We start from the raw sequence: 14,541 nt of genomic DNA, 5'->3' as shown, positions 1-14,541 counted from the left end.
CACTTGATTTCCAAAAACCAAATATCTTTTTCAAAATATATCCTCCTTATAGCTCTCAAATTGTGACTAAAAATCTTTAGTAGCATATGTATGGAAGTCTTGGCACAGCAGTGTTTGGAAACTGAAGCACAGTGTTCACAAAAGGAGTTTTATTAAATGCACCAAGGAATGAAAGGAGAAAGGGGGCAGGGAGGATTGTTGCTCTGCTGGCATTAATATTTATACCTGTTCTCAAGTTTGGGAGCGGTTCCAGTGCTGGGAAATACTTGTATTCATACACTCAGTTGCATTTGGCTTAAAGCCAATGTATGAATAAGGTGAGTAAACGTATGCTGGGTTTTATGTCTATGTTGCTATATTTTTGTATGCATCGATATTATATAAGTAAGGCCATCCAAGGATAGCTGAGACTTTATTTTCTCTGCTAAATTTGTTGCACTGCATTAAAACCTCTTTCTCTGTTTATGACTAATAGAGAACTAAATACGAGGAGAAAACATTTCTAAATCTATGAAATTAAGAGTGACAGGGTTGCATGACACTAGAGACAAGTTCATATTGCTTTAGGATTTAACTGGAAACTATATGCCTTTTAACAGAAAATTAGTGAGTATTTAAAGCATTTTTTTCTGCTTTAAATCCTCCTCTCCATAGTCTAAGTCAGCATTTGTATTTTCTTCCTGAGGCTACTGAAGCACATGAGGCACTCCCAGAGCAAGAGTATGTCCTACAAAATCCAGATAATGCCTCAACAGCCTCAGACTAAGAGAATGAAAACTCTGTGATCTAAAGGAACTAGTTAAGGGTTTCCATTTTCATTTATTCAAATGAAGAGAATGTTACAGAATCCTAATTTTCTGCACTTTCACCTACTTGAAATTACATGGGAAAACCAGTGATAAAATCCAAGCCCTTCCTTTTACTATATAATTATATTCTCTTTGCATTTGGTTTCCTTTTTCTGATCAAAAGGCTGCTCCATGTGTAGGAGAAAGCTTAAAAGAGATCCAAGTTCAGTCAAAAATCCCAGGCATGAATAGAATGGCGGAGTTCTCAACCCAGCTGTTGAACAGCGTAAGTACAAGACTTAGGCTAGTTAAGAGGTGTTCAGTGTTTCAGATCACTTCAGTTTGCCAGCAGAAAGATACTAGCATAACAAAATGTAAAACCATTTGAAACTCACCTTGCTTCCCAATTACTGAACAACTTGGTTCAATAACTTCTTCACCAAATCTGCTTAGATTTATGACCATAGCAAGTAGATGGAAACAATGAGAAATACTTGAAATGAAATTAATCCTTAATGGAAATTTCTTGAAATGTAAAGGTTTTGCATCACTGGTAGAAATGAAAATGTAACGTCATCGTGGAAGAATACAATCTTTCATTTTAGTTTGTTTTTCACCATGTGAAGTTTAGTTTGTTATTCACCATGGAATATTTTAGCTGTGATTGAATGGAATAGTTCAGCTGTGATTGAAGCTTCACTGTGATTTGGTTTTGTCCGAATCAAAAAAATAAAAAAGGTAAAAATATTCAATCAAAAATGAAAATCAGACAAAGTTGCCGCTTTGCTAACTACAGAATGCATTCACATGTGGTCAAATGTGTGCAGTGAACTAGCTGTCAAAAGCCACTACGTCTTTGATTTGAGTAGAAGAAGATTAAATGACTTTTGTGGAAAGTGGATTTTGAAATTTAGTATCTCTGGAAGGTAGTGACCTGCGCAGCTATCACAGGAGTGATAGCTCCTGTGATAGCTCCTTCTCTTCTCCTTGTGCCACAGGAACTCACGGTGCCAGCTGTTGTCCCTTAAGAGCAGCGGACTTGCTTTGGCAAACTTGCACAAAACATGAATACGGATTACTGACCTGCAGTTGCTGTGGATAGCTGTGAAATGAGTGACTGATTATCTGTTGCATTAGCTTAGCTAAGTGGTATAATTTAGCTATGCAGTTTTTTGCGTTTCTTCAAATAAACGTTAGCCAAAGGGTACATTTGAAAATATGAGGTAGAGATTCTCATACGGGCTGAAGCTGATCATGTTCTATATTATAACGTCACTACATTGTGCTTTTGAGTTATTTCCATAAGCAATCAGCCCAGCAGTTTGTCATTGTGTCTTTAGGACTCCTTGACAGTAGCAACCTAGCTGTCAAATAGAAGTTGTGTTGGTCCTAAATAAAACACTTCACAGCTGAGAAGTTCAAATGTGCTTTTCAAATGATTGCACGCAGGGTTCTTTTCCACCTTCTCCTCTGAGCAAACGTGGTTTCACCATCAGCGCTAAGCATCTGTGCGTTACTAATGCATGCCCTAGTTAGCTGGGATGTAAAAGAAGAGATAAAATGTTTTAGAATATCCTTCTTTTCTCCATGGGCTATTACTTTCACCCTTTGTTTCCTACAATCCTTTATACACTCACTGCTGGCAGATTTGATGTTTAACTTGAGTAGCTAATAACTGACTTGAAAGGATGAAATAAAATAGACTTACACCTTCAGCAGAGGAGCTGTGCAGGTAGGAGGAAGGTGCTGGACATGCATTCTTAGCCAAGCATCCATCGCTGGGAAGCAGCTCTAATTTAGCTGCTCGTATATGAGTATTTGGTATCTGTGCAGCTTGCCCTCTGTCCTGTCTTCGTTTTGACTCTGCACTGTTGGGGTCACCTTACAGTGCCTCTGACAGATTCCTTCCTTTTTTATTTTTTAAATAAACTTCTAATGTAAATTCTATGCAAACCTGCAAACAGCAAAAGACAGGTGTTTCACTGATTGTTCAGATCATTGAACTTTTGTGTAAAGCATCCAAAAAACCAAAGGCATGTGTATTTGTTTCCTGAAAGAAGAACTTGCTATTGCGTTTTATAGTCTAAAGGACTATTTGTTTTAATTAACACAAAAAAAAATCTGCATTTTTATCATGCAGTAACTCATTAAGTGCTCAAGCCTCCTTTGCAGGTTTGGATACAATGGGATGTTTCATGTGCTTGATCTGCATGTTGATAACAGGGGTTTGCATGTAGATCAAAAGAACGATACAACGCTGCATTGTCAGAGCTCTGCCTCAGCATCCAGCAGATGCTTACTTGGAAGCCAATGCTTGGCGTATTTCCAAAGGCTTAACTCTAGCAAACAGCTCAAAACCAGCATGCCACTTTTCCCATTGATATGTTTGTGCATGCAGACCTACCTTTGACCTCTCCCTGTTTGTTTTGTTGCAGTCAACACCTGAGATTTGCTCAGATAATACAATAGCCATGTACTTCTTGACAAAAACGCCTGTGGTTAACATCTGTGGGCTGAATTCTGCCATGAAATGAAGGGTGGTAGAAGTTAAACAATGGGTGTGACTACCACAAGATGAATGTTAGTGGGAAAGTGGTGTAACATCCACTTAGCATTCCAGAGATGTGAAATATAATTATGATTTAAATGCCAAGATGAGTAAGTAAGAGGACATGAAAGCTTCCCTTATCTTCCTTTCTGTCCCACTCAGAGTCATTTTGCACACCCACAAAACTAATACAAGTAGCGTCACTTGATGAAATTGCACCTAACACATGACTTGTACCATCACTTACGTTTCTGGCCGTGTGGGCTCTGTTTATACCAAAGAAAATAATTTCAATTTCTTTTACGATGTTCCATGTTGAAAATAATTTTGCTCTCTCAGTGGCATTACTCCATGTTTACACTCTGAGATCAGAGTCTGACCCATGCTTTGAATGTCGTCCACTGTTCTCTCATCCTTGCCCACGATAGTGAGGGCGTGGAGAGCTCCTTACACCTTCATTTACGTATCTCTGCAGGAATGGTTTATGAGCAGGTCTGTAATGTAGAAATTGTTGACTAAAATCACCTATGGGAGCAGCTGGTTGATGAGTATACCTGGAAATCTGCTTAATGTGTTCTACATCATCTATCATATGCAGGAAGGAGAAGCAACCATGCAAAACTGCAGCCAGTATCTCGATGAGGGGCTGTGCAGCCCTGTATCCATTCCAACACTGGGAAATGAAAGAAAGGAAAAAGTAAATAAAAGGTGGAGGAGTGGAAGCAACCCATGGGAAAAAAAAAAAAAAAGAATGCTGGTTTGAAACTTTTAGACAAAATCCAAAAGCAATAGGTGTGATTACAGCTCCGAGCTAAGGGCATGCATGGCCCTGAGCTGTGCCTCAGAAATTGTCTGATGCATAGGTCAGAGTTTAAACCTGTATTCTAAACTTATTTTCCCCTGAAATTATTCCTGTTATTTTTGCTTTATGGATTACATGAGAACCTAAGCTCAAATTCTCCAGTTCAGAACTCCCTTTTAGTAGCTGTCATCAGGGAACAAACAGCATTAGCAGCAACGCCAGAGGTGACGCCCTCGAATGAAAGCAGCGGGGTGAGGCCAGGAGGGGCTGGAGGTGAGGCCGTGATCTGGGACTCGGCTTGTGCCAGGTCAGCCCTCGTAACTGAGCTGTTCATTCTCTGGAATATAATGCACTCAGCAGAGGGAAGCGATGATTTTTCAGATACAAGTGCATGCATAGCTTTGTGTATGACTATTTATTTATTTATTTATTTGTCTGAAATGGAGCTGTAGAGTGGATAAAGCAAAGCATTCATTCCAAGGTGTTTGATGAGTTGGGACTACCTATCTTCTTTATTGCAGATACGTTTCCTCAACATTTTCTAGAAATAATTTGTGCTGGGTATGAAGGATCATTTTTATATGTGGGGAAAATATATGATTGGTTAAATGTTTTAAAATATGAATATAATAATGTTCTGTCTTAAGAATCAGATAAAAATAGTTTTATGTCTATACTTCTTCAGATCCACAACAGAGTTCATGAAACAACTCTTTAGATCATGGCAATGCTTAAGACAAAAAGGGCTAGGAGTTAAAAGTTTAGCTTTCTTAGCAAAAAGAACTGTGAGCCAAATCTGGTCTTCAGGTTAACATCCGTAACCGAATTTGGTAAGGGAAAGATCGTGTGAATGTGTGAAGCGACAGGAGGGCTGTGCTGCAATATTATCCCAAGAGCGGCTGCAGCCCCTTGAGAACTGTATGGCTTGATTTAAAACGCTCTTGTGCTTTCCACAGTAACAGGAGTTCCCACAGACTGCAGGGAGATAAAATATCCACATTGTCAAAGTTTTTGCAGATTTCCTGTACCACTAAGGCAGAGAGTGCTTCCTCCAGAAGACAGTTCAGGCTGAATTACCCTGTTCCAAACTTCGGAGGAGCGATTCCCAGCGCATAGGTCTGATTTCAGGGTAGCTTTAGCCACAGTAACCAGAGCTCCAGGTTGGCAAATGGATCCTGAGACCTTCAGATGTCCCCTCCTTGACACTTGTTCCTCATTGCACCCATACACTTACTCACTTTGCAGTCCTGCTGCATTTTACTTTTGGACAGTAAGGTACCTTTGATGATTCCTTAAGCAGAAGTCATGGATTCAGCAAATCTAATCCACGTGGAGTAGAATATGACTCTGGGGAAGAAGCGGTCTTGCTACTCCAGCAGTGCATTTGTCTCCAGGATGTTTCTGGTCTGGGATGAAGTTGTGGCACTAGTTCCATGACAAAGTACTCGTTTACATAGAATGAGAATAGGATTTCACTTTTGATTTCTGATAAAGATTCCCAGCACACCTGGAGGCTGATTCAGGGGGCTCAGCAGGCAGTTAGCTCTCTGAAAATCAAGACAATCAGGACTTTCCTAAATCTGCAGGTAGTCTGCCTCTCTTGCAGTGCTTAAATAACATTGCTTTCATCACCTTTTCATCACATCAAACTCCGGCTGAATCGTTACTACATACCGTAATGGTATCATGAACAAGCTTCTCGGCACCTGACACCAAAACTGGTTTCCAGCAATATTGTAGTGGTTTTATCACATACTTTATTCACAGGTCTCAAGGCACTTTGCAAAGACAGGGTCAGCATTGTTACAATAGAAAAGGGGACGCTCAGTAAGAGTTTCGGTGACTTGCCCAATGTCTGTTGCAAAATAGCAGGGAGACAAAATCTGGCCATTCTGGAACCAGGACTCTGATTCAGCAAAGCACTACAGCAGGTGCTTAACTTTGAGCAGGAGCTCAAGCTGTTTGAATGGAGGCAGATTTAAGTATTAGTTTAAATGCTTTAATGGACCGAGTCTTCAGCTTTCATCAGCTCATTATTGCTTACAGCTATTTCAGTTCTTCTCATAAGACTCAGCAGATCTTTAGATGGTGGAAATATTTTTACACTAATTCAACTGTGTGAAAAACTAGGTTTGGTGGCCTTTTTAGCAACAAGTGTTCATGTACAAATTTGGACTTTTGTGTTATTTTCTTTGTTTGTTTGTTCTTTAGATGACACCAGTTACTCGACAAGAAGTTCTTGGCCTTTACCGCAAGATATTCCGGATAGCCAAAAAATGGCAATCAGCATCAGGACAGGTAGAAGAAACTCTTAAAGAGAAAGATTACATTAAGAAGGAAGCCAAAACATTGTTCCGAAAAAACAAAGATGTAAGTGGGTGTCCTTATAGATTTGAATTTCTGAATGATTTTTGTACTCTCTTAGTGACTGGATGCTGAGGTATGAATTTAAGAATGATTTCCCCAAATTTCCTTCACCAGAAATTCTGGTATAACACATTATAAGGTATATTTGAGTTATAGTTTATTATTTCAGGGGTGAAATTTAATAAGAAAACTCAAACCATTTCAGACCTTTAACTCCTATAGAAGGCTAAAAGGTCTAGAGATATCATTAAAAAACTCGGAGAAAAATAAGTTAATTCCAAAGATACTGCCCATGTAATTGAAGCACCTTTTGATCTTTTAGAAAGCTAGCAAAGTGTATCATTACCCATGCAAAGGCAAGCAGTGCTCAGTAGCATCTTATGCTTGTTTTTCTAATTTCAAAGCAGCAATTATTGGCACTTTTCATAAAAGTCTCATTTATTTTTTCTTAAGGACAACATTTCAAAATTCTTACAAAAGGGACAAAACAGACTACATGGTAATCAGATGTCCTTTTTGTAATCCAAGGTCATAATACTCTTTTACATCCCATTTCAGTGTGGGACTAAATTCCACTGATGCAAAAATAAAAATTAAGTCCTAATTAACACCAAATTTCTGACTTCAAAGGGATTTTCTTGATGGAATGATAACAGAATGTAGCCCAAAGAGTCTCTTTTTCTCCTCTAGCTACCTTGCAGTGTGATGAATGGGTGAGTGTGCTTTTCCATGGATGTAATGGTAGTTTACACGTGTATTGTTTCTACAGATAAAATACCATGTTTGGGTAAAACCCTCCTTTCATACCATACTGTCAGTTCTGACAGCCTCTAGGCCTTAAATGCCTAGAACTATTGAGTCATGGCAAATGGTAATGTTAATTTTATGGATGTGCAAAATAAAATCATTATATCCTTGGGATTGCCCAAAAGCAAGTCATGTGGCTGTGCCACATCATTTACACTTGAGTTTCCAACTGCTAGTTGTTGTACTTATACAAATATATATATATATGTATTTTTTAACTCTGAATTATCTTAGGTAACAGATCCAAAGTTGATTCAGCAGTGCATAGAAGAATGTGAGGCAAGAATAGAAATTGGACTTCATTATAACATCCCCTACCCAAGACCTGTGAGTATAAATCTATTCACAAAGACTTCATCAGTACCCACTTAGCTCTCACTTGACAATAAAATCGTAAGTTCATACTAGTGTCAGCACACTGCATTTTTAGATAAGCTTGTATTTAAACACTGTGCTAAATCAGAACCAAATAAGCTAACTGCACATTGAAACATTCTCCATTTCTTTTCTCGCTTTAAGTTGGCTAATTTCTACTCAGGGAGTCAAAACCTAAATGTAGTTGTCTCAGTTAAACTCCCAGGGACTGAGAATATTTAGACAGCCTTGACTGACCAATGACTCATAGAAAAAAATGGTAACAGAATCAAATCCATTTAATCATCTTTCCACGTAATTAAAAGAGAATAAAACAGACTCGGAATACTTCATTACATTACATCTGCCATAGATGTAATAATTTTCATAGCCTATGCTACTCATAACTGTTCTCCCTGACATAAGTCAGGTCTTATAAAAACACCTTCCTATCTTGCTGATTCTTTTCACCTGTTCCTAGAGAAAAACATGCCTTAGATTAGTGAAACTGCTGGAAGTTGTAACAGTATCTTCTATTGCACCATGCAATATAGGTTCCTCATTGTCCAGTCATTTCTGTCTGTATTACCTTACGCTGTATCCCACAGAGACTTCCTTCCTGCTCCTGTTAATTAGTTTGCATTTTCACATCTATAGTTTCATTATCAAGCTGGTCATGGTACAAATTAATCTATTTCTTCATCGGATGCTTGCCTAGAATAGGCATTTTTAGCATCTCTTTCATATATGGCTCACTCTTTTGCTCCAGTATACAGAACAACAATGCACATCTGGCAAACTGTGCTCCTAGAAACAGGCATCAAAACATAAGTTCTGCAGCAGCTTCTAAATCTTAAAGGATCAGTCCTACATCATCACTCTCACATAAACTGGATGATCATTGTTTTTCAGATTCCAGAAATGTCTGTTGCAGGTTTAGTCAGTAATTTTACTACTATTTGCACCTAAACAGCTGTCTTAAAGGGTGATAGTTTCAGCAACAATAGCATCTGACTGGTAACACCTACATTTTTTCAATTGCTTATAGGGGGATATAGCTGCATGACTCCTACTCCCAGTCTTAAAAAGTATAAAGACTTTGTCAATCAAAAGAAAAACCTGTCACCTATCGAGCCTTCTGCTTGTAGAATCAATGACATTGAGTGTGCATTTGAATATAGTATATATAATTGTGACAATAAGAAGGCAGTCTTTCAATACATACAGCTTGGCGTTATTTTGTGGCTTGCTAGCTGGGTATGACTAAAGCTTTAAGAATTCTACTCAGAAATGTATAGGGTTTTCTGGGTCTTGCTGTTCTGGAGTATTGGCAGCAGTCATATTTCAACATCTCAAACTGCAGAACAGAGTTACTAAAGCTTAAAATATATAGGATTTTAATAAACACAACGTTTAAGGCCTCAAAGTCACGCTACTAATCACTCTTCAGAGAGTTCTCTGCCTAGAAATCTAAAAACCTGGTTTAAGACAGTGCAGTTACCCTCTCCAAAATGTGAGAAAATTATTTAAAGCTCAAAGAAATCTAGTCTGTATACATACTTTTTTGTTTTGATTTTGTTTGTTGTTGGTGGTGGTTTGGGTTTTTTTTTGGTAGTTTCTCCATTCACACCTAACTGATGGGATTTTCTTTTCCAGATTCATCTGCCTCCTATGGGTCTTGCCCATAAACAAGGCCGTACATTTCGACAGCAGGAAAAGTTGAGGAAGATTTCTAAGCCAATATACCTGAAATCCCATGATGAAATTTCATAACCCATCACTAAACTGTGATGTGTTTGGACTATAATCCAGGTGATTTGTGTGCACAACTGTGAATGAAGCTGTTTTGGTCACTTGCTCCCACATTTCCTGAGGCCAGAAAGCTAACTGATGTAATGCATATGATGGATAAGGTTGGTCTAATACTATTCAACCATTGACTCATCAATAAAAGTAGCACTTTTCAAGGAGTGAGGTGTGATACGAAGATTACTTTGGCATCAGGACAAATTACAGCAGTTTTTCAAACTCTGTTAATCTGTAGCAGGGTTCTTTGGAGGTTTGAGGATTATATATGCTCAATTTTGAGTCAAGGCAGTGCCTTGTGTCAGCAAAAAGCAAGAAAGTCCAGGAGAATAAGGGAAGTCACAGTGCCTCGAGAGCTTATGAATTCACGTGGGAATGTGGTGACTGCCACATGCAGCTGCTCTCCTTCCTCTCCTGTCCCTGCTGTGCCTGTTGACCCTGGAGGAATGTGCTGGTTTCATAGTGCCCTTATGGTGAAATATATTTTCTAAAGGGACAGGAGCAAAGAGACAGCAGAAATGCCACCGTTTGTTTTTTCCTTTTTGCAAACTGCACAGGAATGGTGTGGAGCCTCTGTGTCAGCTTCACCTTCCTCTGGAGAGGGCATGGAGATGAAATGCAAAGTTTGGAATCCCATTACACAACTAAGAGCAAAACATTCCAGTGTTGGATTCCTCCTGTTCTCATGTATGAACTGACTGAAAACTTTCCCTTCAGGGTATCACTGCAGAAACAAACTTAAGGTAATTAATCTTCACTGTGCATTTTTACATGCTTAGTCTTTCAACAAAATCAGCACCCTGACTTTCTCAACAATTATGTTAGCGTTAGGTTTTTTACTGATGACATACAGAACAGAATGACAGTTCTTCCCCCAAGAATGTACTTTCAAGAGTGGAAAAAAAAAAGGCAGATGAGAAAGTACACGGAAACAATGAGAAGAGCTAGTCAGCATGACAGGTACTGGCTAGCCCAATTTCTGACTACCTTTTATGGCTCCAGTCCACAAGGGTATCTATTCCCATATAATTATTTCCTTGGAATGCCTTATGTGGGAAGTACCTTGCGCTGAACATGTAGAATGCCATTGTTTTGCCTGTCAGTGGGAGCTTTGCAAATTTACTGATGCCAAGAAAACACAAAATAAAACTCCTTTAACCTAGGAAGAGGGGGGTGAAAGACAGAGACAGTAAAAATAACATGATTATGTGCTGCTTAGTCCTTCACTGAAACAAGCTCCCAAACAATCTTTTCCTGTCCTTAGTTCCGAAACACCAATGTGGAGATATGTCAGCTGAGCCAAAGCAAACCTTGTAGAGATAAGCATTTTGAATGGAAGCTTAGGCTTATTCTTTGTCATGAAACTATGACTTTAATATTTTTAATTTTTAAAATTCATGTGGCTAATGAAGATACTGATGCTGTGACTCATCAGGCAAATAAGGAGTCATGTAAATAAGCAGTCTAAATTTACTGTCTGTGTTATAGTCACAACTCTTTCCTGAGTGAGCATCCATCCCTAAAATTACAGACACTTTACACCAAATTGAAATAACAGTATGAATTTAAGTTTATTTCTGAAGGGAAATATAAATATTCAATTTTTAAAAAGGCTCAAGTAGCCTAAAGAAACTAAGATGAGTATCCAACTTGTTTAACTGAAAATCCAGTAAGCTGAACTTCTGTAACAGCATCACATTATTTGAGATGCTTTTAAATGCTAAACAGCCTATTAATTTTCCAAAGTAAGTGTTTGAGAAATGATTAACTGCTGACTGATCCTCATCACTTTCCAGCACCAGGAGGCAAAGACTGAAATTCGTTAAAACCTCAGGCTGTTCAGCTAAAGGAAGGACTACATCAACTCTATTGTCAAGGCTGGAGAGCAAAGCCATTCTTTCACAGCTCAAGCTAAACACTGTATGAGTCAAGAGAACCAGTCTCAAACAAGAGTCCTTTGTTTTTGAGGTCAAAGGTCGGCAGATGTCTCAACTGGTACTCCTTTAAATTCCAAAGACCATGTAACTTCTGTCAAGAAGTATTCCTACACATTAATTTTAATTGCAAAAAGATGCTGCACTAAAATGCCTGTGAGTTCTTAAGAGTTTGTCATGCACTGGATTCAGTCAGTGTACACTCCGTCCTGTACTTCCTTAGCTTCTCTTACTCTCCTTCCAGTAAATACTGTCTCTTTCCAATTTATCATGCTAGTCAGGAGATGCTTTAGAATAATAACCTGTCAAATTAATTGGATATTCTTTAGAAATAAAACCTGAGTCAGCTTCCTGAACTCTCCTACAAGCTAACTAGTAGACAATACATGGGTGATTTGTTGACAGGACATGTGGCCTTGAATATCCAAATAATATCTCTTCCCTGGAAATTCTCTCCCTAACTCCATCATTAGAAAGGTTACAACATATGAAGCCAAGCACTTATAAACCCAAGGTTAACACTAACATTTGCAATGATCATTTAAGCAGATGTCAGACTTGGCACCTGAATGTGCCCACTCAATATTTTCTAGGGGTGAAGAAATTCTGATTAAATTGTCACAGTGACCCAATCTATTCCAAGGGAAGTATCACAAAACAGAGTTTAAGAACGAATCAGTCATCTGATACATCTTCCTAGTAATGCAAGTTTGCTCCTGTAATCCCATTTAGATCTGGAGAAAATAAGGCAGCCTCACTCTTCTGGGGCCCTACTACGTATCTGTCAGAACTGATATCAGTAATATCCATCTTTTATCCACAAACAGGACAGTCACTTACTCGATCATACCTATGAATTCAATTTCAAGCATACTAATTACAGGAGAGACCTGCACCTTTCCCTATTTTTTTCTAATTAGCCAAACATTCTAGCTTACAGGAACCTGTCAGTAGAAGAATTTGGGGCCTTTATGTTGTCTTTTTGCTTTCTCATTGTATAATTTTCTTTTATAAGCCCAACAGTGTTAAAATCAGATGTAACCCTTTCTATTTCTGAAGCAGCTTTTGTACAGATAAGGTGTAAGAAAAGTTTGCATTTCCTGAGAAAATGTACTAACCCCACCTGTCTTACAGCATCCCCAGCTGAAAGTCTATCTGCTGTTTTTAAGGAACAAATCTCTCTTGTTCTGTAATGCCTGTATACTGCATTTTTTTTCCATCTGCTTTGAGTTATTAGTAAGGCTGAGAATTTATGATTTGTAATAATTACAGGTTGGGTTTGTGTGTGTGTGTGTGGTTTGTTTAATAAGAGTTTCTAATTGAGAAAGGGAAATAGTAAGCCTGTAGAGTCAAGAATTCTAGTACTACTTCTACAAGGAATTTAATCTGTCCATTTTTTTTCCCTTTTTATAATGAAATTAAAGTTGGTCCAACTAACAGTTGGGTTGCCTTTTTTTTTTTTTTTAATGCATCTCAGCCAAGAAAGGTTGTGAAGTCTAATGTCTGGACAGTGTATCATTCTTCAGGAAGGCCTAGACAGTGCTCAACAAAAAGTTAGGATGTTCATTTTCAAGAATCAAAAGAATCACGGAAAAAACTCTCTAACAGAGTAAATTCCACTGCTTTCTCTCTAATAGTAAGGGCAGCCCAGGAAATCACATACTTCTTCAAGACTTCAGTATTCATCAACTAAAGCAATTCAGCTGTACCTGATCCCTGGCAAAGGGGGACATAGCAAATGACAGATAAATGAACCCTCTCTTAAGGACTTCTCTCTTATCTACATATTTTGGTCACATCTACAAAAGCTTGAATTACATCTTTAAATATGTTCTAAGAGATATCTTAATCTCAAATCTAAACATTAACACACAAAAACCTTTAGAATATCAACACGGCCTTTGTACGCAGTGTAGTAGCAAAGCCACTGTATATTCACAAGACTCACAGCTGTGTCATTTAATTAACTATCAGCTTGTGTTTGTTCACAAAAAGACAGTAAAAAGAAACCCACACAACAGACTCCATATTTTTCAATGGTTCAAAAGTAATTGATCTCAAAAAAATGTAATTCAGCTAGCACATACTAGTGAATCTGGCTTTTAATTTATAATGGCTTAATTTAGAGGACTGTTTGCAAAACTAGCATTATCCAAAGAAGGAGGGAGAAACTCAATCCTAAAATTTTAACTTCTCTCACACTAAGTGATCAGAGTGAGTTACATGAATAAGCTCAAATGTAAAAAGAAAGCTCCTTTCAAGAGCAGTGACTGAACTGACAGATCCACAGGGAGAGATCTACAGCCAGGTCCAGCCTCCTTGGACTGCGTGCAAACAGGCTGGTGACTGATTTGTTATCTCTAATGTCACAGTGACCTAATCAGTGATCTGACAGTCACAACAATTAGATGCAGCCATTCAAAAATATCATAATTACCACTTTGTTTAAATATGTACTAAATTTCAGTTAGTTTTAATGATATGAAAACTAAAAACTGTCCATGTTACTTTTAGAAAACAAAGGATTATGTTTTTAAAGGAGAAATTTTAATTAATTTACTTACAGATCTTCTGAAATACAGTTCTCTTCTCAAAAAATGTCAATGTGGGTGACCATGTTGTAACATTCATACACGACAAGTTTTATCTTTGCTGTAGGTGTCAAACATAATTTCATCTGAATCGTTACAGATAGTTTCTCCCTATCAGTAAGTTGAAAGACCTGTATACCTCTGTTCCCTTTATTAAAACAAATATCCATTAAGTGTTCTTGCTGATATCTTTGCTCTAGTCACCATGTAGCAATCATGATGCACTGAATGCCTGCATACTGTACTACTTATGAGGCATCAAATAGGGTACATAAAGATACTGGTACTAATTAGCTATGGATATCATTATGTAGATCACTGCACAACATACCTGTAATACTACTTACTACTTCTTGCTTACCTGTATGTTGCCATTCTTAAAAGTTGCTATTTAATGAATAGCTACATAAAACAAACCAGTGGTTAAGAAAACAATAACGAACACTTCTCTCCTGTAACAGCTAAGCATGACAGAACAGATAAGTTCCTAGTAGCATCACTGTAGCAGGATACTGGGAATTGCTGAATTAAAGCTACATCTCTG

The 14,541-nt window shown here is 38.0% G+C and overlaps 1 protein-coding gene across 6 annotated transcripts in view; it reads left to right on the top strand.

The window, feature by feature from the left end:
• The window catches only part of LYRM1 (LYR motif containing 1), a 15,438-nt gene extending 897 nt beyond the window's left edge, over positions 1 to 14,541 (top strand). For 2 of the 6 annotated variants that reach the window (XM_083800509.1, XM_083800508.1), the window contains exons 2-4: positions 6,350 to 6,508; positions 7,547 to 7,639; positions 9,323 to 12,843. In XM_083800509.1, coding sequence (XP_083656635.1) covers positions 6,350 to 6,508; positions 7,547 to 7,639; positions 9,323 to 9,439 — 369 coding nt within the window. In that variant the 3' untranslated portion in view covers positions 9,440 to 12,843. Of the gene's footprint in view, positions 1 to 972; positions 1,075 to 6,349; positions 6,509 to 7,546; positions 7,640 to 9,322 lie in introns of those variants that run through there. The other 4 variants (XR_014572825.1, XR_014572827.1, XR_014572826.1 and 1 more) reach the window with 4 other exon arrangements.

This window comes from Anser anser, assembly GCF_964211835.1.
Source record: "Anser anser genome assembly, chromosome: 15".
In the NCBI taxonomy this organism is placed as follows: domain Eukaryota; kingdom Metazoa; phylum Chordata; class Aves; order Anseriformes; family Anatidae; genus Anser; species Anser anser.
This window is presented reverse-complemented; position numbering and strand designations above follow the sequence as displayed.